Source organism: Budorcas taxicolor, chromosome 18 (assembly GCF_023091745.1).
Source record: "Budorcas taxicolor isolate Tak-1 chromosome 18, Takin1.1, whole genome shotgun sequence".
Taxonomy (NCBI): Eukaryota; Metazoa; Chordata; class Mammalia; order Artiodactyla; family Bovidae; genus Budorcas; species Budorcas taxicolor.
This window is the reverse complement of record NC_068927.1, coordinates 54097978-54118574: the sequence shown is the minus strand read 5'-3', so window position 1 is coordinate 54118574 and position 20597 is coordinate 54097978. Positions and strand designations below refer to the sequence as shown.

The window sequence follows — 20597 nt, the reverse complement described above, 5'->3', positions numbered from 1 at the left end:
TGGCATACCTACCTTTATTTCTCATTTGCCTTATGGAATATGTATGACGTGCAAACAAGCAAAATGAACACCCGTCTTTAAAAACAAGAAATTATTTTTGGCTGCGTTGGGTCTTCCTTGGTGCGCTCGGGCTTCCACTGGTTGTGGAGAGCGGGACTACTCTTGGTCGCGGTGCACGGGCTTCTCATCTTGGCGACTTCTCGCTGCTGAGCACAGGCTCTGGGAGGCGTGGACTTGAGCAGCGGCAGCACTCAGGCTCAGTGGTGGGGCGCACGGGCTTAGCTGCTCTGCGGCATGTGGGATCTTCCTGGGCCAGGGATCGAACTCACGTCCCCTGCATTGCAAGGGGGATTGTTAACCACTGGACCACCAGGGAAGCCCTGAATAACCCTGCCTTGACCATCCAGTTCAAGGGCAAAATGTCATCCACTTAGGTGAAACCTGCCAACTACTACTCCCTTCTCTTTGCCCACTGGAAGCAATTGGGGAATCTTGTATTGCTCCCACTTCCCTTTAAATTTATAGAGCATGTACTTACAAACCCAGGAATCCATAAGAGCCATTTGCTTGTTCTTTAACTTTAGGTGAAGGATAGCCTCCTGAATGCATTCTTTTGCAGTTTGCCTCGGTCTTCTGATGTTCTGTTGTGTGCTTAGTCGCTCATTTGTGTCCAACTCTTTGAGACCCTGTGGACTGTAGCCCGCCAGGCTCCTCTGTCTCTGGGGGTGCCCCAGGCAAGAATATTGGAGTGGGTTGCCATGCCCTCTTCGAGGGGATCTTCCCAACCCAGGGATCAAACCCAGGTCTCCTGCATTGCAGGTGGATTCTTTACCACATGAGCCACCAGGGAAGCCCGATGTTTTGTTGTAGGGGTCTTTAGTTAATTTTCACTGCTGTATAGTATTCTTTATCAATATACCAAAACATATATCTTTGTTCGCCTGTTAATGGGCATGTAATTACCAGTGTTTCTATGAACACAGAACATGAGATGGGGTGTGGGGTGGGTACATCGTCAGCTATTGGTTGTCTCCCCAGGCAGTCATGTCAATGTCCATTTCTTACCCACAGCTTGTAAAACTTCCGCTGCTTCACTTCCACACCAATAATCGGTATTGTTAAGACTTTTAAAATGCTGCCAACCCGATGGGCGTGAAATGCTGTCATGCTGTGGTTTTAATTTCATTTCCTGCCATTTAAAACTACACTGAGTGCCATTTTCCCCCTATCAGATTGGCAAAGATACAACCCAGTGCTGACGCTGTGCTTGCCACTGGAAGGAAATGGGCACTCCTGAGGGAATGGCGGGGAGGGGTGTGTGTGTGTAAACTGACCCAGTTCAAGGAAGGGTATCGGCCAACTCTAATAGGAAGCTTACATTTCTTTTTTCTCTTAAAAAAAAAAAATTAACAGCAAATGAGAGAAAAACTGTACTGGCACCTTAATGGATTTATACGAATTCAAAGTTATATAGCAAGGACGGAGTGCCATGAGAAGACAGCGCTGAATGGCTGCTGCAGGTCCACCTCACAGGCATTTTTTGCTTTGGTGAGTTCCTCTTAGAGGTCTATGGCCTGATGCTGGTCATGTCCCACGATCCATCCAAATTCAGGTGAAATTTCACTGATTACATCATAAGACTTTTAAAAAAAACCCACCACTTCCTGGTGCAGGACATCAGAATAAGCAGGGTAGCGTCGTCAATAATCTTCCCTGTCTTCACTGAGTGACCTATTTTATGAATACGCCAAGGAAATGGAGTCACACTGCAATCCCTCGAAGACTGGTGGTTTGCGGTCAGAGAAGCACATTGTACGGCTTCTCTGGAGGAGGTGGGGGTGACTTCAGCCTGGTGATGCTGGAGGAGGTATGGAAGGAGAGGGATGTGACTTCCATTAGGGGCTCTTTCTGGATAATCCCACTCTGGAGCTAGGAGGCAGCGCTGTTTTGAAGGCTGTGTTTCCTGCCTGTTTCCAGGTGATCTCCCAGACGTACAAAGCTGGTTCCCCATAAAGATTAGGTGTCAGCTTCCTCCTGTGGGCCCTAGTGAGGCCGAGAGACCTGAGATGGTGGCGGGTCCCCTCTAAAATGTTTTAAATTTTATTTTTATCTTCTGGCTGTGTCACAACGCATGTGGGATCTTAGTTCCCAGACCAGGGGTCAAACCTATCCATGCCCCCTGCATTGGCCAGAGCCTTAACCACTGGACCACCAGGGAAGTCCTGGAAGTTTCCATTTCTGTGTCTTCACTTTTCTGTTTTAGGTGAGGTAGAGAAACAGTGTTCATTCATTCTTTCAGTCCTGTTTTCAGAATGGACTGACCACACCCCATCTAGGACAAATATTCTCGTATTTTCCCACCACCTCCGCTCCCAGGATGAATCCCCGGACTGTTTCCAGAACACAGGAGCTGTGGCTGCCTCGTTTGCCTTTAGAAGAGGCTATCAGGGATCTGGCTGCCGCGTAGGCAGACTTTCAATCAACTTATTTTTGCCTTCCCAGTAGCTGTTTCAAACAGTTCCTGCAGCTTGAGGGAATTCTGCTGCTTCAATTGCTTGGCTCTCAGCTGTCGGCCTCTTCTAGATTACTTTTCTCGGGACTGCTAAGACCTTTTCACTCATCTGTGTGCTTCTCATCTTTCCAAGTACCTGTAGCATTGTCCTCCATGCTTTCTAGATCTGTAGGATTTTGCCCTTGAGAAGTCCCTTTTAGAGAGAACGAGAACTAACCTGTGATGCCAGGGTGGAATAGAAAGAAATACAATGTGTGCCAACAATTGTGCTCCTTGGTATTTATCCAAAGGAGCTGAAATGTGTATCAACACAAAAACCTGCACACAAATGAGCGGCTTTAAATTCATAACGGCTAAAATTTGGAGGCAGCCAAGATGTCCTAGAGCAGATGCATGGATAAACAAACTGTGGTACCTCCAGATAATAGGATATTATTCAGCGCTAAAAAAGAAATGAACTAGGCTGTTGCTGCTTGTGTTGAGTCCAGAAACACAGCTGGACATGGGGCTAGAGAATGAACAAAGGATGCTGACCGGGTCCGGAGGCCCCAGGGAGGAGGAAGAGGGGGAGGAATTAGTGGACCCCCTATGAACAGTGAGAGAGCTATGCAAGCAGCTGGAGAAATGTGTAAAGGCTCAGGGGCGGCTAGAACGCTGATGAGCATGTATCCTCCAGGTCACAGAAACAGTACTGCACAGAGGAGCTCTTCGACTTCTGGCATACAAGGGCCCACTGTGTGGCCCACAAACTGTTTTAATGGCTTGAAATAAGTGTGCAGATTCATTCACTCCAGCCTTCATCACCTGGGCATGGGGATACTTCCTATGGTTCTGAACATGCCATTTATCTGTGTAACTAAGTTCACGTGAACCTCAAGGATTTCAGCTTATGCAAGTAGCTTCTGTGTCATTATCAGTGATTGCACCTTAATAAAGCCCAGTGATCCGCCAAAAAACAAACAAAAAAAAGGAATGAACTATCCAGCCACGAAAAGATATGGAGGAAACTTAAATATTACTCAGCAAAAGAAGCCCATCTGAAAAGGCTACATACCGTAGGATTCCAACTATACGATACTCCAGAAAAGGCAAAACTGTGGAGACATTAAAAAGATCAGTTGTTGCCAAGGGGTTGGGGGACGGGAAGAAGGAAGAGAGTGCCACAGGATTAATTTTAGGACAGGGAAACTATTCCACATAGACATTCTACTGTAGATACCTATCATTTACACATTTGTCCAAGCCTAGAGGACAAGGAATTGGCAACCCATTCCAGTATTCTTGCCTGGAGAGGTCCATTGACAGAGGAACCTGGCGGGCCATGGTCCATAAGCTCGCAGTCAAGACTCAACTGAGCATGCACAATAGAATGTGTTAACAAGTGTGAACTCTAAAATACAGACTTTGGGTGGTAATGATGTTGATGTAGGTTCATCGACTGTAACAAATGTACCACTCAAGTGTGGGATATTGATAGTGGGGCAGGCTGTGAGGGGCAGAGTTGGGGGCATATGGGAATTCTCTGTACTTTCTACTCAATTTTGTTGTGAACTGCTCTAAAAATAAAACCAGTTTTAAGATGTGTGTATGGCATAGGGATTATGTAGTTTTGTTTGCTTGCCTTGTTTTTGTTTTAGGTTTGTGCATTGAGAGGACCTGGGAGTAGCAACCCAGCACCCACATCTTGGCTTCTAAACACCATTTCCCACTAAAAGGAACGAGGGACCCATGCACAGATGGCCGATTCCAAGGTTGAGGCAGAGAAAAATACAAGATGTGCCTAGATCATCTCGGGCTGGTCAGCAAGAAAGTATTCAAACAATGATGGAGAAATGTCAACAGGACACAGAAGCCAGCTTGAAAAGAGATCCTACTGGCCAAACTGGACACAATTTGAGCACCAAAGCAATGCGAGGAATGTATTATAACCCATTAAACAAAATAGGAATCTGGAACACCCCTGACGTGACCTCACCCTCCCCAGAGGGTCTTCGTGGCTGCTGCTGTTGTCTCAATCATTTATCCAAGGCAACATGAAAGAGAGGGACCAAAACAGTCAAAGCCTCTTTCACAATCCACTCCATCTACCTGTAGTGATTTCAAAATAGATCCACAAATGTGGACACTATCATTCATCAAAGGTCCACGTCTCCTTCCCCTCCACTCCTGCCTTTGAATCTTGGCTGGACTTAGCAATTAGTTAGTAACTGAGAGAACATTCCCGAGTGCTTCTACTTTGTCCACTGAAATGTATTTGGGACTTTACTGGCAGCCCATGGTTAAAACTCCGTGCTTTCAATGCAGGGGGCATGGGTTTGATCCCTGGTTGGGAACCAAGATCCCACATGCTACGTGGTGTGGCCAAAAAAGTTTTAAGTAAAAAAATTGAAATATATTTGGAGCTGAGCTGCCATGTAAGGAATCTGATTACTTAGGGACTGCCATGTTAGGAGGAAGCTTGAGCCATATGAGGAGGCCGCTGATAGACACTTCAGTCAGCAAGCCTAATCTGAGTAAGCGTAGTCCAGGCACCTGAGTGAAATCGCGTGGGATCCTCTGCACCAACCCACTTGCCAGCTGAACACCTGAGTGACCTCCAAGGAACCAAAGAATTTTCCAGTTGAGCCTTGCTGGAATTCCTGACCCACAGAATCTGGGGCTTAATAAAACAGTTGTTTCCAGCCACTACGTTTTTGGTCATTTATTACAAAGAAATAAGTACCAGTATACTATGCCAGAACCAGAATTCTTCGTCCCTGAAGACTTCTCAACAGTCTTCTATTCCTCAGATCCTGACTTTGTTCTTTCTTCCAGCTTCTCCGAGGCTGACGTTGCGGAAAGGAGCCAGCAGCCCGCACTAGTTCATCCCTTTGCCATCCGGTGCGCCTGGCATCTTTCAGCTGTGGGCTTGTTTGGTCTGTTAATCTGCTGTAAGTCCGAACGAGGCCAGTTGAGGGCGTATCCCCTGGCTGCGGCCTTCGATCAGTTCATTTCTGGTTTCCTGGGCTGCTCTACTAGGGCAAATTAATCGGGCCTGAAGGAAGGCCTGTGGCTATGAATTCCCTGAGGAAACAGTCCCTTTGCGCACAGCCCAAGCCAAAATGGACAAGGTTCCTAAGTGTGCCTCAATGGCATCACTCGGTTTTTTTTTCTCTACCACATTCTTTCATTGAAGATGTAGCTCTTCAAGGGACTTAAGTTTTATGCAGGGGCCTCTGCTTGTCTCCCTGGGCCTTGCCTGGCCCAAGGTCCAGCAGCTGTTAAAATCCAAGGTTTTATATGATCCTGCAATTCCACTCCTGGGCATATATCCAGACAAAACTATAATTCAAAAAGACACGTGCACCCCAGTGTTCATAGGAGCAGTACTTACAGCAGCCAAGACGTGAAGACAGCCTAAATGCCCACTGACGGGGGATGGGTGAAGAAGATGTGACGTGTCTACAATAGAAAATCACTCAGCCATAACAAAGAACGACATGCCATTTGCAGCAAACTGGCTGGACCTAAAAATGATCGTACTAAGTGAAGTAAGTCACACAGAAAAATAAATACTATATGATATCACTTACACGTGGAATCTCAAACAGGACACAAATGAACTTACTTACAAAACAGTAGACGCAAAGACATGGAGAACAGACGTGTAGCTGCCAAGAGGGTGGGGGAGCAAAGGATTGGGAGTTTGGGGTCAGCAGATGCAAACTATTATATGTAGAATAAACAACAAGGTCCTGCTGTATAGCACAGGGAACTATGTTCAATAATATCCTATGATAAACCATAATGGAGATGAATATGAAAAAGAACGTATATACACTCAATGGACATGAGTTTGAGCAAACTCCGGGAAACAGTGAAAGGCAGGGAAGCCCGGCGTGCTGCGCGCAGTCCATGGGGTCACATGACTGAGCAACTGAACAACAAAAACTGAATCACTCTGCTGTACAGCAGAGATGATCACAACGCTGTAAATCAACTGTACTTCAATAATGAATTAAAAAATAAAACCCAAGGCTCTGAGTATCTGGTACTGGCAAATACTGCGGTTTGAAGCTACCTCTGCAATTTGGGTACAGATTTCCCATGCTCTGAGCTCAGCTGTACATTTAAAAGGACGTTTGGTTTCGAAACCAGTATTTCTGGGTCTTTTTCAGAGGCAACCACACTGCGGAAGCACCAGTCTGAGGCTCCTTCACAAAACACATTTACCAGATGGCATCATTCTCTACTCGTTGGCTGTTCAATAAAGACCAAGGATTTTTACTTGGTTTAAAACTCCAGCTTTGTCTGGCCCCTGCTAGCACAGTCCTCGCCACCCCCATCTCCCCTGGTCTCCCCATTCCAGTAGAGACTAGAAGGTTTCACCCTCTTCTGTTGTTAAATAGGCTATGCCCTCTTCTGACTCAGGGCCTTTGCATATGCTGTGCACAACACTTTCCCACCCACCATCTTTCACCTTTTTACACCTTCAGGGTTCTTTTTTTTACACCTCAAACTCATTCATCACTTCCTCACGGAAGCCATCTGACCATCCTCCAAACAAAGTCTGACAGATTTCAGTTACACTCTCACAAAACTCCTGCATTTCTTTAGGGCACTAACCACAATGCCAGAAAAATTATAGTCAAAGTATAAATTACAATTATTAAGACTATCCACTTATACAATAATATTTTCATGTCTGTCTTCCCCAGTGGATTGTCGGCTCTGAGAGGGCCCAGTCTGGGTGGGGCATCCCCAGGGCTTGGCTCAGGACAGGCGCAGAACAGGAGCTCAGTAAATGTGTGGTGAATGAACAAAACGCAAGTAAGTGCAGAACCAGGGGGAAAAAACTTGGGGCCCCAATCTCCTAGCCACAGGTCCACTTTCAGTTGGCCAGGTGGGAAGGATCCCTTTCTTGGGACTCACGTTTGCAGTAGAATCGCCAACCGACCCGCCCCCCACCCCCAGCTTAGATGGGGAGGTAAGAGGAACTGATCATATCAGTGAATGTCTTGAGTTTTAATGAGTTTGCCATACAGTGCTCTTCCTCAGCACTTCTTCATCCTGGGAGCTCAGATCTCAGCTCAGGTTGGGATAAGAGAGTGGGGGAGGGGAATGCATGTGAATGGGACTGAGGGTCTGGGGCTGGGAGAAGAGGGAGCAGTGAGGAGGAGGAGACAGAAGGAGCTAACCCAGAAATCCAAGCAGTTTAGCATTTATAGCATCCACGGAACATAGTGAACAAAGTACACTTATCTGCAAAGTGGTGTCATATTGCACATAAAGTTCCAGGGCGAGTCTGTACTAGGCCCTCAGTGCCTGCTGGGGGCGCTCTCAGCCTGGTGAGTCAGGCCGAGGCCTGGAGCTCATACCTGGAGCTTGGGCAGAAGGCATAATCTCGGCCTGGGGGGTGGGAAGGATACACCAATTTGGGCCTGGAGGAGATGCCACCTTGGGCCTGGACAGCTGGAAGGGGGACCTCCTTGGGTCAGGAGGGAACCTCATCTTGGACCTGATGAAGAAAATCATAGGGGATCCCTGGAGCCCAGAAGCAAACAGGTAGTTTAAACAGAATGGGAGAAGCAGAAAGAGGCAGAACCAAAACTAAGGGTAGAGCTGGACCCAGGAAGCAAGATCAGGCCAACAGGGTACGGCTAAGCCCAAGGAGAAGGAGCCAAAAAGGGGCAGAGCAAGGACCAGAAGGTGGAGATGGAACCAAGGCCAAGCCTGGGGAGCAGAAAAAGGGTCCAGATTAGAGGGACAAAATTCCAGAAGTGGGGCAAGAAGGAGACAGAGCCAAGGGAGTAAAGATATCAGGGAACTGACATTCAGCCGGATTCTGGCGCTCCCGTGGGGAGAAAGAAGCAGGTCCAGCCCCTGTGAACAGAAACCAAACTGAGGAAGGCAGAGAGCAAGGAAAGATGAGGCTTCAGGAGCCGTTAAGAGGGAGACAGATCCAAGAGCAGATAGGTACCCAGGAGCTGGAGTCAAGTTTCAGACACAAGCTCTGAACCAGGAAGCAAAGGCCAAGCCCAGGGGGAGGAACCAGAGCTACGGTCCAGCAGGGACACACACACACACACAGAGCATTATCCAGTTGCAAGGTTATCCCTGAGGGTGACAGCAAGATGGGTGGGTGGCTAAACAGAGCAGAGAGCCAGGTCCAGAGGCCGCAAGGCCTACCCCCAGGGCAGTCAGTGGAGACAGTGGGTCACGGCTAGGCTCTCGGTCCCGGGTCCTTTTCAGGCTCGGTCCCCGGCACACCGCGAATGTCGGGCAGCAGGCGGCAGCTGGCCACGATGTCTAGACGCTCCGCCAGCGCGCAGAGGTCCCCCCTCGCCAGGCGCACGCTGTGGGCTGCGGCTAATCCTGCTGCCTGGGCAGCCGCCAGCCTACCAGCCAGGGCGGCCACATCACGGCCCGCGCGACGGTACACGCCGCTCACCGCGGCCGCTACGTCGTGGTCCAGCCGCGCCTGGCTCTCAGCCAGCCGGAGCTGCAGCAGCGAGCGCGCAGGGGCGGGCGCCGGGGCCTCCTCCTCCGCCCAGGCCTCCCCGGCCGTCTCCCGCTGCACCACGAGCGGAGGCAGGTCCCGCGGCGCGGCCTTCGGTTCCGGCTCCGGGTCCGAGTCGGTCTCCGCAGCCTCCCCAGCCACTCGCAGTCCCGTGGGGCGGCCGCGCGTTGGGCCCGAGGGGCCCAGGTACAGCTCCTCCTCCTCCGACGAGGACGCAGCGAGATCTGAGTCCGACTCGGCCGCTTCCCCCTGCACCAATGTCTCAGGCCTCCGCAGCGGCCTCCGCCGACGACTCTGAGACTCCATGGCGCGAGCTAGGGAGAAGACGCGGGAAAGGATGATATGAGAGGCGGGCGCCGTGCCGTGGTTAAAAGCTGCAGTTTCTGGATTCTCACCTCCTCCACTATCTTAAAAATTTGGGGTCACTGCCTGCCTGCGGTTCAGTTTCTGCAAACTAATGATGGTAGGAACTACTGGACTCTGCCTCTTCAGTGTACTGATGGGAAAACTGAGGACCACCAGCTCGATCAAGACTCTGAGACACGAGGTTCCGGAATCCTAAACTCTTCCCGATTTTGCTTCCGAGCAGAGGCCACACCCTCCACACTGTCCTCTTAGCCTGTGACGGATTCGGAAGCACACGGGTTTCTGAGCCGCTAGGGAACCAGGGACTCCATCACAGAAAGGGTAACAGTCCAAATGGACTCGGGGGAGGATGCACAAGGGGCGGGGGGAAGCGAGCGTTAGCACCGAAGACCGTACCAGGTCACCAGAGCTCCGAGCCTGCGGGATCCTCTACCTATCCGAAGTGCGGCGTCTTTACCGAGGAGCGCGGCAGCCCCAACCAATAGCGGAGAAAGTTGGGCGGGTGTTGGCGGCCTATCACCTGGGCCGCCCGGCTACCAACCAGGAAGTAAGCCCTCCGGACCAGATGTTGGGGCTGCTGTAAAGAGCCACGTGAATAAGGGCACGGCCAATAGGAAAGCGGTTGGGCTGGCGCTTCCGGGTTGTGCTGCGAGAAGAGTGGACAAATAGAGAGTCTAAAAGACGAGCTGTCACGTGTAACCAGCGACTCGACCAATGGAAACGCTCGCAGACCCGGAAACGGTGAAGAAACAGCGGGAAGGGCAGAGGTGCTTGTCACGTGCGGCCATTACGGACAAAGCAGGCCCTCCCCCTAGACTCCCGGGTTCACGCGCGCACCACGAGAGCCCAGGAAAGGAAGGCGGGGCTAGCCTGAAACACCAATGGAAGCAGGAGTGCGTGGGCCGCACTTAAGAAGCAGGAGGCGGGGCTTGCCCAACTGGGCCAATGAGAACACGAGACGCTGAGCGGTTGTTAGGCGACTGAGACCCGCGCATGGCGGACCCGGTACTGTTCGAGTTTCTGCACACCGAGATGGTAGCGGAGCTGTGGGCTCAAGATCCAGACCCCGGCCCCGGGGTGAGCGCCGGGTCCTGGTAGGGAGGAGCCACGGGCCGCGGCTGGAAAGCCAGTCGAGGCCCCCGGGAGGCGCGGAGGGCGCGGCAGCGGCCCGGGCCGAATACCCGCCCAGCCCCTGATCGCGGGGAGACCGCCACTGCGGGCTTCCGCCTCTGCAAAGCCGAGTCCGGACAGGGCCGGCCTCGCGGGTTACTCCTAGAACTGTGCGAGACAACTCGGGGACAAGCTCCTAGCTCAAAACCTGACACAGAGTAAGAGGGTAGTAATTACGATTGCTTGGCATATATTGAGGACTTACTGCCCGGGTTAAATCCCGCCTGCGCCACTCACCCTGGGTGTGAAAGCCAGTGATTCGATCTGCGTGCCTCAGTGTACTCCCTTGTGAAATGGGATCATAACAGCACCTAAGACTCGGTGAGACATTCATTCAACAAACTTACTGAGCACTTACTGTTCCCCAGGCACTTGTTTCCTTGTCCTCACAAAGCTTAAGCTTTTAGTAGGGAATTTCCACCAACAATGGGCTTCCCAGGTGACTCAGTGGTAAAGAATCCGCCTGCCACTGTAGGAGATGTGGGTTAGATCCCTGGATCGGGAAGATCCCCTGGACGAGGAAATGGCAACCCACTCCAGTATTCTTGCAGGGAAAATATCACGGACAGAGGAGCTTATCGGACTGGGGTCACAGAGTTGAACACAACTGAGCGGAACACCCACGCAAACAATAAAAATAGCAATAAATGTGCCACCTGCTAGTGAGAAGTCCTATAAAGAAAACTTAAGTAGAATCAGGGAAAGAAAAGGGATGGAGTGGTGGATGGTGGAGGAAGGCCTTTCTGAGGAAAAGAAGGGAAGAAGCAAGCCCTGGGGATAAGTAGGGAGGAAGAACATTCCAGGCAAGAGGAGGCCTTAGATCGCTTGGAAATTTGAAAGTTGGTCCTTAGGAAAAATGCTTAAGACTTTAAAGCAGTTAGTGCCACGTCTAACACATAAGTGAAAATGAAGTCGCTCAGTCGTGTCCCACTCTTTGCGACCCCGGTGGACTGTAGCCTACCAGGCTTCTCCGTCCATGGGATTCTTCAGGCAAGAATACTGGAGTGGGTTACCATTTCCTTCTCCAGGGGATCTTCCCGACCCAGGGATCGAACACAGGTCTCCTGCATTGGAGGCAGACGCTTTAACCTCTGAGCACCAGCCACCTCTGTGCCCATCTAACACATAATCAGCCCTCAAAACATGGAGCTCTGTTTTAAAATCTGGTACTAAGAAGAAAGGGTGAGGGAGAAAGCAGATGCTTAATAAGTGGGTGCTATGGCCACTTCTTTCATTATTATTCTATCATCATCATCAATATGCAAGACATTTTTATTGATGTATGTTTCCTTCCCAGTCCAGGAGCCCTAACAAGGCTGTTGCTTGTTACCATCCCAACATAGATTCAGCAAACTCTTAATTATTAAAACATGCAAGGTGCCAGGCCTTGCTGTAGGGCCTGGAGATTACTGAGCAAACCGTGCAACACCCTTGCCTTCTGGAGCTTACGTTGTAGTGGGGGAAACAGACAAATCAGATAAATGCATCTATATTGTACCTTTGGGAAATGCTATAAGAACGATAACACTTGGGAGAGGGAATGTGCACTGGCCTGTATCAGGGAGAGGGCTGCAGTGTCCCAGCACCCCATCCATCCTGGCATTCAAACAAGGAGCACAAGGGTCTGCAATAACCGCCTTTACTCCCTCACCTTCAGCCATCAGCCAGGCCCAGCCTGTTCCACTGTCTAAATACAGTTCCCATCTGTCCCCTCCCTGTTGCAGTGTGGCTCCCCTCCCCTCTACTCCATACCAGCCCCCTTCTTCATCTTCCAGCTTATTTTACCTGCCACGTCGATACTACGTCGACATCTATTAATCCTTCAGTTCAAATGTCCCTTCCTCAGGGAAGCCCTCAGTGGAAGTGGGGGTATCTCTGTTCCGTTTGCACGTTCCCCCTCCCCACACCACCATACAAACCTGAATTATGATCCTTTAGTTACTGCCATCTCCTCTGCCAGGCCCCATGCTTTGTGCTGTGGGCAGGGACCAGGTCCTCAGAATAGATGTATATATTTTTAAATTTATTGTTTGTTTTGTTTTGGCTGTGCTGTGTCTTTGTTGGTGCACTTGGGCTTTCTCCAGTTGTGGTGAGCAGGGGCTACTCTGGCTGCGGTGCCTCTCACTGGTGTGGCTTCTCTGGTGGAGCATGGGTGCTGGAGTGTGCAGGCCCCAGTGTTTGTGGCACATGGGCTCAGTAGATGTGGTGCACGGGCTTAGCTGCCCCACGGTATGTGAAACCTCCCAGGACCAGGGATTGAACCCGTGTCCCCTACACTGACAGGCGGATTCTTTACCGCTGGACCACCAGGGAAATCCCAGTGTGGATCTGTTGAAGAAGTGAGCGCAGCCCATGTGCTGTGGAGGGTGAGGGTGGGGACTGGGTTCACTTATATTGTGGCTAATAATAACGCCCACCAGGTGCCCGCAGGGGCCTCACCTTCCTGGTTCCATTTGATCCACCTAACAACCCATGGAGGTCAGCATGATCCTCCCCGCTTTGTAGGCGAGGAACAGAGGCTTTGATGGATGGAGTCTTTGCTGTCAAGTGGCAGAGTCAGGAATGTAACTGGGCCTCCCACTCCCAAAACCTGTTTTATAAACTCTCACCTGTTTCAGCATCTTCCCTGACACTCTTGGGAGGATTTTGATGTGGCCAAGCAAGTGTGGGGGACACGCGGTTACTCAGCTTTGCTCAGCACTGGGTTTTCAGAGTGTGAGTGTGCCCACGACCTTTGGCAATGGCTCTCTGCCTGGCTGCCTCCACAGCCCCAATGCTGGGGTCCCCGCACCAGGGATTCCGGCAGAGCTGGGCTGGGAGGTGGCCTGGACATTGGGCCTCAGAGCTCCTGGGTGGTTCCCGTGTGCAGCCAGAGTGAGGACTGTCATCTCCCCACATTCCTTCAAGCTGGCAAACCCTGTTCCTCAGCGGCACATCTTGGGCAGCTGCCTGGTTTTCCCTCAGTGTTTTCTCTTTTGCCCCGGTCCCTCCCCTCTCTGCTCCGTCTTTTTGGTCCAGCAAGTGTCCTGTCTGCCTCTTGGATACTTCTCGTGGCTCCAGCACAGTGCTCTATCTGATTTAGTTCTCAGAACAGCCCTCCAGGGTTGACATTATTATCCCATCTTACAGGAGAGGGACTGAGGCACCAGACAGGAAGGGGTTTTCCAGGATCAGAGGCAAAATCAGGACTCGGGCATCCGGGTCAGAGCTTGTCTGTGGCAGCAGCCCCACCAGCCCCAGAGCCCCTTGAGGAAAGCAGTGGTGGCTGGTTCATCTCTGTCCCCGGCGCCAGGCGCCACAGGCATTGTTTAGGGCTTTTTGATCTCCACGTCCTGCCTGGTTATTTGTAGCTGTTGAGTGGATTCTCCTGGAGGGTTACGGCTTGAGTGGAAGGCTGGCTGGAGGAACAGGAAGGTCTAAGGGCCTTTGTTATCTGAGCAGGAAAAGTTCCGGGAGGAAGAGGCAGGGGAGGAGGAGGAAAAGGAGGCGGCTGTGGTTTGTCCATCTCAGGAGTTTTGACGATAAGGGGAACCTGTGGGCAAAGGAATGAAGCCTGCATGGGAACGAGCTGTCCTCTGGCGGCCCAGGAACAGCCGTGAGGGCAGGGCCCTTGTCCATCGAAGCCCAGTGGGCGCTCAGCCAGCACCTTCTCTCAGGAGGGCCTGGGCGGGGGATGGAGCAGCCATCAGATACAGTCCTTGTCCTCAGGCCGGAGCCTGGGAAACCACCTGCTTCCTGGAAAAGCGCATGGCATCGGGGCGTGGTGCCTCTGAGGCCGCAGAGCCGCAGTGGGGCCTCTGTGAGCCAACTGGGGCTCTGTCCTGAGGGTGGTGGGAGCCGTAGAAGGTTTAAACTGAGGTCGCTGGGCTCAGATTTACTTCTTCGGAGGTCCTCCCTGGACACGTGGGTGAGATGGGACGGAGACTGGGCGGGGAAGGAACGGGCAGACAGACGGGGGACTGGGCGAGCTCGCCGAGTGTCAGCGGAGAAGGTGGGATCTGCGGTTGTCCTGGAGACTGCCTGGGTGGATGATGGCGGAGACCAGGTGTGCTCTCACCTGGCCACTCTCCATAGTTCCTTTTTTTAAAGAAAAAAAAAAAAGATGATTTCTTTGGCCACACTGAGTCTTAGTTGCAGCACCCCGGATCTTCGGTCTTTCAGTTGCTGCACACGAGATCCTTGTGGCACGTGGGCTCTAGTCCCCTGATCAGGGATCGAACCCGGGTCCCCCTCACTGGGAGCTCGGAGTCTTAGCCACTGGACCACCAGGGAAGTCCCCTCACCATACTTCTTTTGCATCTTCTGGGGCCACTGACGCTGGGGAAGCCAGAAGGCATCCCTTCTCCCTGTTCTTAAGGCAAGACCTGGGCTGCCCTACCCTGGAACCTCACAAATGACTGAGGGGCCCGGCACGCAGCCCCCCACCCAGCAGTCCAGGACTGCACGGGGGAGGCAGTGTGGTTTCCCGGTTTCGCGTTCCTCCTGCTCGGAGCTCTGTGGCCCTTTTCAGCCTGATCGCCTGACTCCTCCTTTAGCCGAGCACAGCTGAGCACGTTTTCCTCTTTCAGCGTGTCTTCTCCCGTTGTTGTTCCATCTGTGGTGCTCAGAAGAATCGTAGACTTTCTGGGTCTCTCTCCACGTGTCAGCTTTTCTTTTCTTTTTTTTTTTTTGCCCTTAACAATCTGTGAGGTTTTAGCGACTTTTCAGAGTTCTCTCTTTTTCGGCTCCCTTGCAGAGAGATTCGTTTTGGCCACCACGTTTGTTTTCACGCATGCTTCCCTGTCGGCTTGTCCCTTCCTCCGAGCGCCCGTGGGTGGGTGCCCTTGGTGCCCACCCTAAATAAGCCTTCCCTGAGGGGGTCCCCCTGCCCCGCTTCTCCCATCATCTCAGTTCCTCTCCGTGGGCTCTCGTGTAAACCGGATGCGGGGAGCCCAGAAACGCACTGGCTCTGGGCCGGGCTCCAGAGGCTCAGGACAGGATGGGAGAGGCCTCTCGCCCATCACTAGCAGTGATGACCCCCTAGTGTCGAGGAGCTTTTGCAGGGCCTGGGGTGTGCCAGCCCTGCCGCCCTCCCCTCCCCCAAAACCCACCCGCTGTCACACTTCCTCCCCTGCCCCTCCCCACCGCCTCTCCGCCCTGCTGGCCTTATGCCCCCTCTCCCTCCCACCCCCAGTCTCTGCACTGCAGCAGGTATTTACCTGGCCTCTTTCAAGGGCTGGGACCGTGGGGCCAACAGCAACAGCTGCGGTGCTGCGAGCTGCCGGTCAGCCACCCCTGGGAGATTGGGCCCCCCCCTTAACCCTGTCACCAGCTTGCCATCCCCACTAGGCACGGTGTGCGAGCTCTGGACGGGAGCTAGGAAGTGACCGTGGGATGAATGGGGGTGTCCTGGGAACACAGGTGCGCTGGGTCGAAGCGGAGCCCCGTCCGGCCCCCTCCAGGAGTTCCCCTGAGCAGGGAGATGATGTAAGAGCACCAGGGGCCTGGCGAGGGCTGGGCAGGGAGCCAGGTGGTGAGACTCGGCCGCCCACAGAACAGAGCCCCTCCTCTGTGGGCTTTCCCTTTCCTTTCACCATCCCCAGCTCATCAGCAGGCTGACAGGTGCAGAGGCTGCACATGGCGACAGTACCACTTCCCCAGCCCGACTCGGGGTGCTTGGCTCGCACTTATCCACTCCTTTAATCCTCACGAGGGCCCTGGGAAGGTCCTTGTTTTACACGGGAGGACACTGAGGCACAGGGCAGCTGGCCACTGCCCCAGGCCCACAGCTGGTAAGGATCCGGACCCTGGACCCAGCCACCAGGCATGTGTTCCCCTCGCTGCCCCTCACACCCGAGCTCAGACCTCGAACACCTTAGTCATCGAGTCAGCCTGCACCCCCGAGGCCAGCCCTGCCGTGCCGGAGGACACCAGAGAGCACACGCTGGTGTCACGGGCAGGAAGCTGTGTCCTTCCCCAGGCCCGGTTCCCACAGGAGGAAGGCAGAATGGCGGGCCAGGGTCTGGGTGTCACGTGGCCCAGCAGAGGAGGGGGCCGTCACGCGGGGTACCTCTGCTCCGGCTCCCCACCCACTCCTGGCACCTCCCCTCAGCCGACGTCAGCCCTTGCCACTTCCCTGGGGTACGGACAGCTGCGAGTGTTGCCCTGGTCACCTGCCCGTCAGCCACCTACATGCAGGAGCCGGACCTGCTCAGGTCTGAAGGTGCCTCTGGGAGGTCTGACCTAACCCCTCTGTGCCCCGGTCTCCAGATGTGAAACACAATCTACCTTATGGGGCTGTTAAACAAGGAGGTCTGCACAAGGCAGCTGGCACAGCGTAGGCCCAGGTCCCGATTCCTCACTTTGCTCATTCAGCATGTTCCTCACACGCCCCTGGTGTGTGCCCGGCCCCCCTGACGCCGTTTTGGCATTTCTGCTGCTCAGCTCTCTCCGGGTCACACAGATGGGCAACATACACAAGTCGGCTCTCCTCCAGCCACGCTCCAGGACACCTGGACAGACACCAAGTGCGGCCTCCTGCCGCTCAGTCCCCACGCCTCAGCACCCCCACCGCGGGACCCTGGCCTGGCCCCCCGGAAGGCCACTTGGCCACCCCTGCCTCCCCTGAGCCCCTGCGGGTCCCTCCCAGGAGTCTCGGCTCATATTTAAGGCCTCATAATCACAGTTGACATTTCACCCACCTTCTGGCCCATTCGGGGGCCCACCCCTGTGGCCCCTCCACTGCAGCCCCCTTACTCGCCATATGAGCCCCAGGGCAAGTCACCTTGAGTTTCTGGGGTGACGGGAGTGCTACCCCACAGGGCGTTTAAGGACGGACGCTGAAAGTACACTCAGGAAGTGATGGGAGTTGCAAGGAAAGACAACAGGTGAGGCTGAGCCTAGGCAGGACCCCCATGTTTCCCGGAGTGAGGGCGAGCGGAGCCTGAGGGCCGGTGCGGTCTGTGGATCCAGCCTGCCACTCAGGAAGCCCTCTATCCTGGGTCTTGTCTCCCTGCATCAGCAGGGACACACAAGCCCCCCTCAGCTGCTATACCGGCTGGCTCCCGGCTGGAGGTGGCCGAGGGCCCCTGAGCCACCCTTCCTTGGCCTTCTAGGGACAGAAGACCAGCTTGTTGGTCCTGGAGGGCATGGGCTTCCGTGTGGGCCAGGCCCTGGGCGAGAGGTGAGAGGCGGGCAGGACCTGCAGTGGGCTCCCTTCCTGGGCAAACGGGTGGGGAGGGTGCCTCGATCCAGACAGGATCCCAAGCCGGTCTCCCCCCTGTTCCTCACCCCGGGGCTCCCCCAGCCTGGCCCCCACAGTGTCTGCTGCTGCTCCCCCCCAGGCTGCCCCGGGAAACGCTAGCCTTCAGGGAAGAGCTGGACATCCTCAAGTTCCTGTGCAAAGACCTGTGGGTGGCCGTGTTCCACAAGCAGATGGATAGCCTCCGCACCAACCACCAGGTGTGTGCCCCCCGGGCAGACAGCAGGCAGAGGCCGGAGCCCCGGGAACCCAGGGAGGGGACCCAGGCTCAGGGCAGTCACAGCAGGCTCAGCCCCCCTCGGGACCTCCCCACAAGGCCCCCCAGGACAGGCCCCTCGCGGCTTGTGGCTGTGCCTCGGCCTGACGCGGCTTGTCTGCACCCGAGCCTCGTTCCCATTAGGCGCCCACGCTGGGCCTGGCTGGTGGCCTGATGGCCTGGGCTGTATCTTCTCCCCACCGGGCACCCTGGAAATCGTGCAGCAGGGGCGTGGAGGGGAGGACACCAGGCCCTGGTCGGAGGGTCCACGGGTCCTCGTATAGCCTCGAAGGACAGCCCAAGACCGACCACAGCCGTTTTGCGGGAAGGGTCCTTCCAGACCTCAGGGTGGTGGCGCTGGGCCCTTGCCTCCCCTCATTGCCCCCACCAGGAAGGTACAGGTGCCACATCAGCTCCCTGGGACCCTCCTCTGTCCCCAGGGGACCTACGTCCTGCAGGACAACAGCTTTCCCCTCCTCGTCCGGATGGCCTCGGGTCTGCAGTACCTGGAGGAAGCACCCAAGGTACCGGGCGTGATTCCAGCCTGGGGCAGAGGCCTCTTCCCAAGCCCAGGACCCTGGGAGAGGGAGGCGGACCCACTCCACCCCGCTGTGAACGCTCAAGCCCACGTGGCCCCGGGGTGTTGGCCTCCCCCTGCTCTGCCCATGGTGACCCGTGTCCCCCGCCCCTAGTTCCTGGCCTTCACCTGCGGCCTCCTGCGTGGCACCCTCAGCACCCTGGGAGTCAAGAGCCTGGTCACCGCCTCCGTGGCAGCCCTGCCCGCCTGTGAGTTGGGGTGGGGGGTTCCCCCCTGCTCCGAGGGGCCGTGGAGGTGGGGCCGGGCCGCCCAGCCCCACTGCAGATGGGAATCTGTGGCCCAGAGAGCTGAAGTCCCAGGCCCAGGCCGCACAGGCCCAGGCCACACAGGCCCAGGCCACACAGGAGGTGCAGCCCATCCACGGCCCTGCCCCCGATGTCCTCCTAGACTGCTTCCCTGGGTGTGCCAACCTGGCGGGGACAGCCGACGACAAGGACCTGGGCTAGTGTTTTCCAACACTCTTCCCAGTGCAAGAACCCAGGTGGACACAATAGGAGTCACCTGGGGATGGTGGGGTGGGCGGTGCTGGGCTGAGGAGCTCCAAAGGCAGCCAGTGTGAGGGGGTGTCCTCCTGACCCCGGGGCCCTGCTGGCCCACAGTGCCCGCCATCGGACAAGCCGAGGCCCCACCCTTCCCTGGGGGCTGCCTGCGACCAGCCCTCCACGCACCCTTCCCTCGGGCGTCTTCCCCTCTGCCAGTCCCCAGGGCCACACATCATAGGGGACTGGGGCCCGAGCCGGCAGGATCTGAGCCACATGTGCCACTGAAACTGGGCCAGGTCCCTCCCCCACAACCTACGTGCCTGACCTGCGGCCTGCCCTTCGTGCCCCCAGCCACCCACACAGCCCTGGGGCACAGGCCGGGGGTGGGGCTAGGGCACCACCATCTCAGGCCAGCGAGGAAATGAGGTCCAACCAGGGCCACCCAGGCTGAGGGCACTGGGCCCGGGTGAACGGCTCAGAGCGGCTGGGGTGCCACCTCTCCCCTCTGGCCCCAGCCTCGAGCTCAGGCCAGCCCTTCTCTTCCAGGTAAATTCCAGGTGGTGATCCAGAAACCTTGAGGAGCCCCAGGTCCCACTCCCAGACAAGCTTCACGGCACCCCGGCCCAGAGAACCCCGCTGCTGCCTGTGCTGGGGGCTGGTGCTGGGGAGACGGGGTACCCGCGCTGCAGGGTGTCACAGATGCCCAACAGATGGGTGTTAGAGGGAGGTGGGGGTGTCCCGGGGGCCTGGTGGTCCCCGCGGCATTCGGGGCCGGTGTGGAGGGGGTCTGCATCACACATGTCTCTCCATAGGGCAGGCGCTCAATAAAGGTTCTATAAGTGGAACCAGACTCAGAGTGGAAAGCGGGGGGGCACTCTAGAGTGCTGGGGGCAGGGGCAAAGTGACTGTGTGTCACGGGCCCAGTGTGGAAGTACCCCGTGGGGCTTCCTCCCTGCCGAGTCCCTTCCTCCCCAGCCTCAGCCCTGTGGCTGGCCGCCTCCTGCCCCGCATACCTGGCAGGGGTGGATGGCCCCCAGCATGGGCGGCCTTGCCAGCATGGACAAGTCTGGGGCTGCTCTCTGCTCAGCGGGGCCCAAAAAACGGACCTCTCCCTGGGAGCGGGGCCAGTGGCCCCTGGAGTTGCTGCCAGGTGTGGGCTGGCCTGGGGGGGCCGCCAGGAACAAGGATGGGTGAGTGGGTGGGCCAGACACCCTCCGCTCCCCTAACACACACACACACTCTATCGAATACATGCTTCACGTGCCTGGCGGATACGAGTCATACCCAGAACAATGGCCCCGCTGACTAGTCTCTGGGCAGTTCAGCCTCCGTGCCCACACCCCACCCCCTGCCACCACCTCCCGTGTTTACATTCATAGCATCTGGGGGCATCACCCATTTGGACTCTGCCTGGCTCTGCCACTCACTGCCTGAGGTGGGTAAGTACCCCGGCCTCAGAGCTGTAACCTGAGGC

General features: G+C 55.1%; 2 protein-coding genes across 2 annotated transcripts; one reads left to right on the top strand and one right to left on the bottom strand.

Annotated features, from left to right (window-relative positions):
* Positions 1-7533: 7533 nt before the first annotated feature.
* Positions 7534-9912, bottom strand: BLOC1S3 (biogenesis of lysosomal organelles complex 1 subunit 3). The gene is made up of 2 exons (XM_052656493.1): positions 9774-9912; positions 7534-9325 (listed from the first exon to the last, which is right to left on the bottom strand). Exon 2 carries the CDS (start codon positions 9315-9317, stop codon positions 8715-8717), a length of 603 nt encoding a protein of 200 aa, XP_052512453.1. The 5' UTR covers positions 9318-9325; positions 9774-9912; the 3' UTR covers positions 7534-8714.
* Positions 9913-10328: 416 nt separating this feature from the next.
* Positions 10329-19968, top strand: TRAPPC6A (trafficking protein particle complex subunit 6A). Its single transcript, XM_052656405.1, has 6 exons — positions 10329-10454; positions 17642-17709; positions 17870-17987; positions 18484-18567; positions 18736-18829; positions 19670-19968. Exons 1-6 carry the CDS (start codon positions 10371-10373, stop codon positions 19699-19701), a joined length of 480 nt encoding a protein of 159 aa, XP_052512365.1. The 5' UTR covers positions 10329-10370; the 3' UTR covers positions 19702-19968.
* The last annotated feature ends 629 nt before the right edge of the window (positions 19969-20597 follow it).

Excerpts from the sequence above, each read along its gene's own strand:
- TRAPPC6A (XM_052656405.1), top strand. The coding sequence starts at position 10,371 with ATGGCGGACCCGGTACTGTTCGAGTTTCTGCACACCGAGATGGTAGCG. Across the intron at positions 10,455-17,641 it reads ATCCAGACCCCGGCCCCGGG|GGACAGAAGACCAGCTTGTT; the intron begins GTGAGCGCCGGG and ends TTGGCCTTCTAG. Across the intron at positions 18,830-19,669 it reads CGTGGCAGCCCTGCCCGCCT|GTAAATTCCAGGTGGTGATC; the intron begins GTGAGTTGGGGT and ends CTTCTCTTCCAG.
- BLOC1S3 (XM_052656493.1), bottom strand. The coding sequence starts at position 9,317 with ATGGAGTCTCAGAGTCGTCGGCGGAGGCCGCTGCGGAGGCCTGAGACA.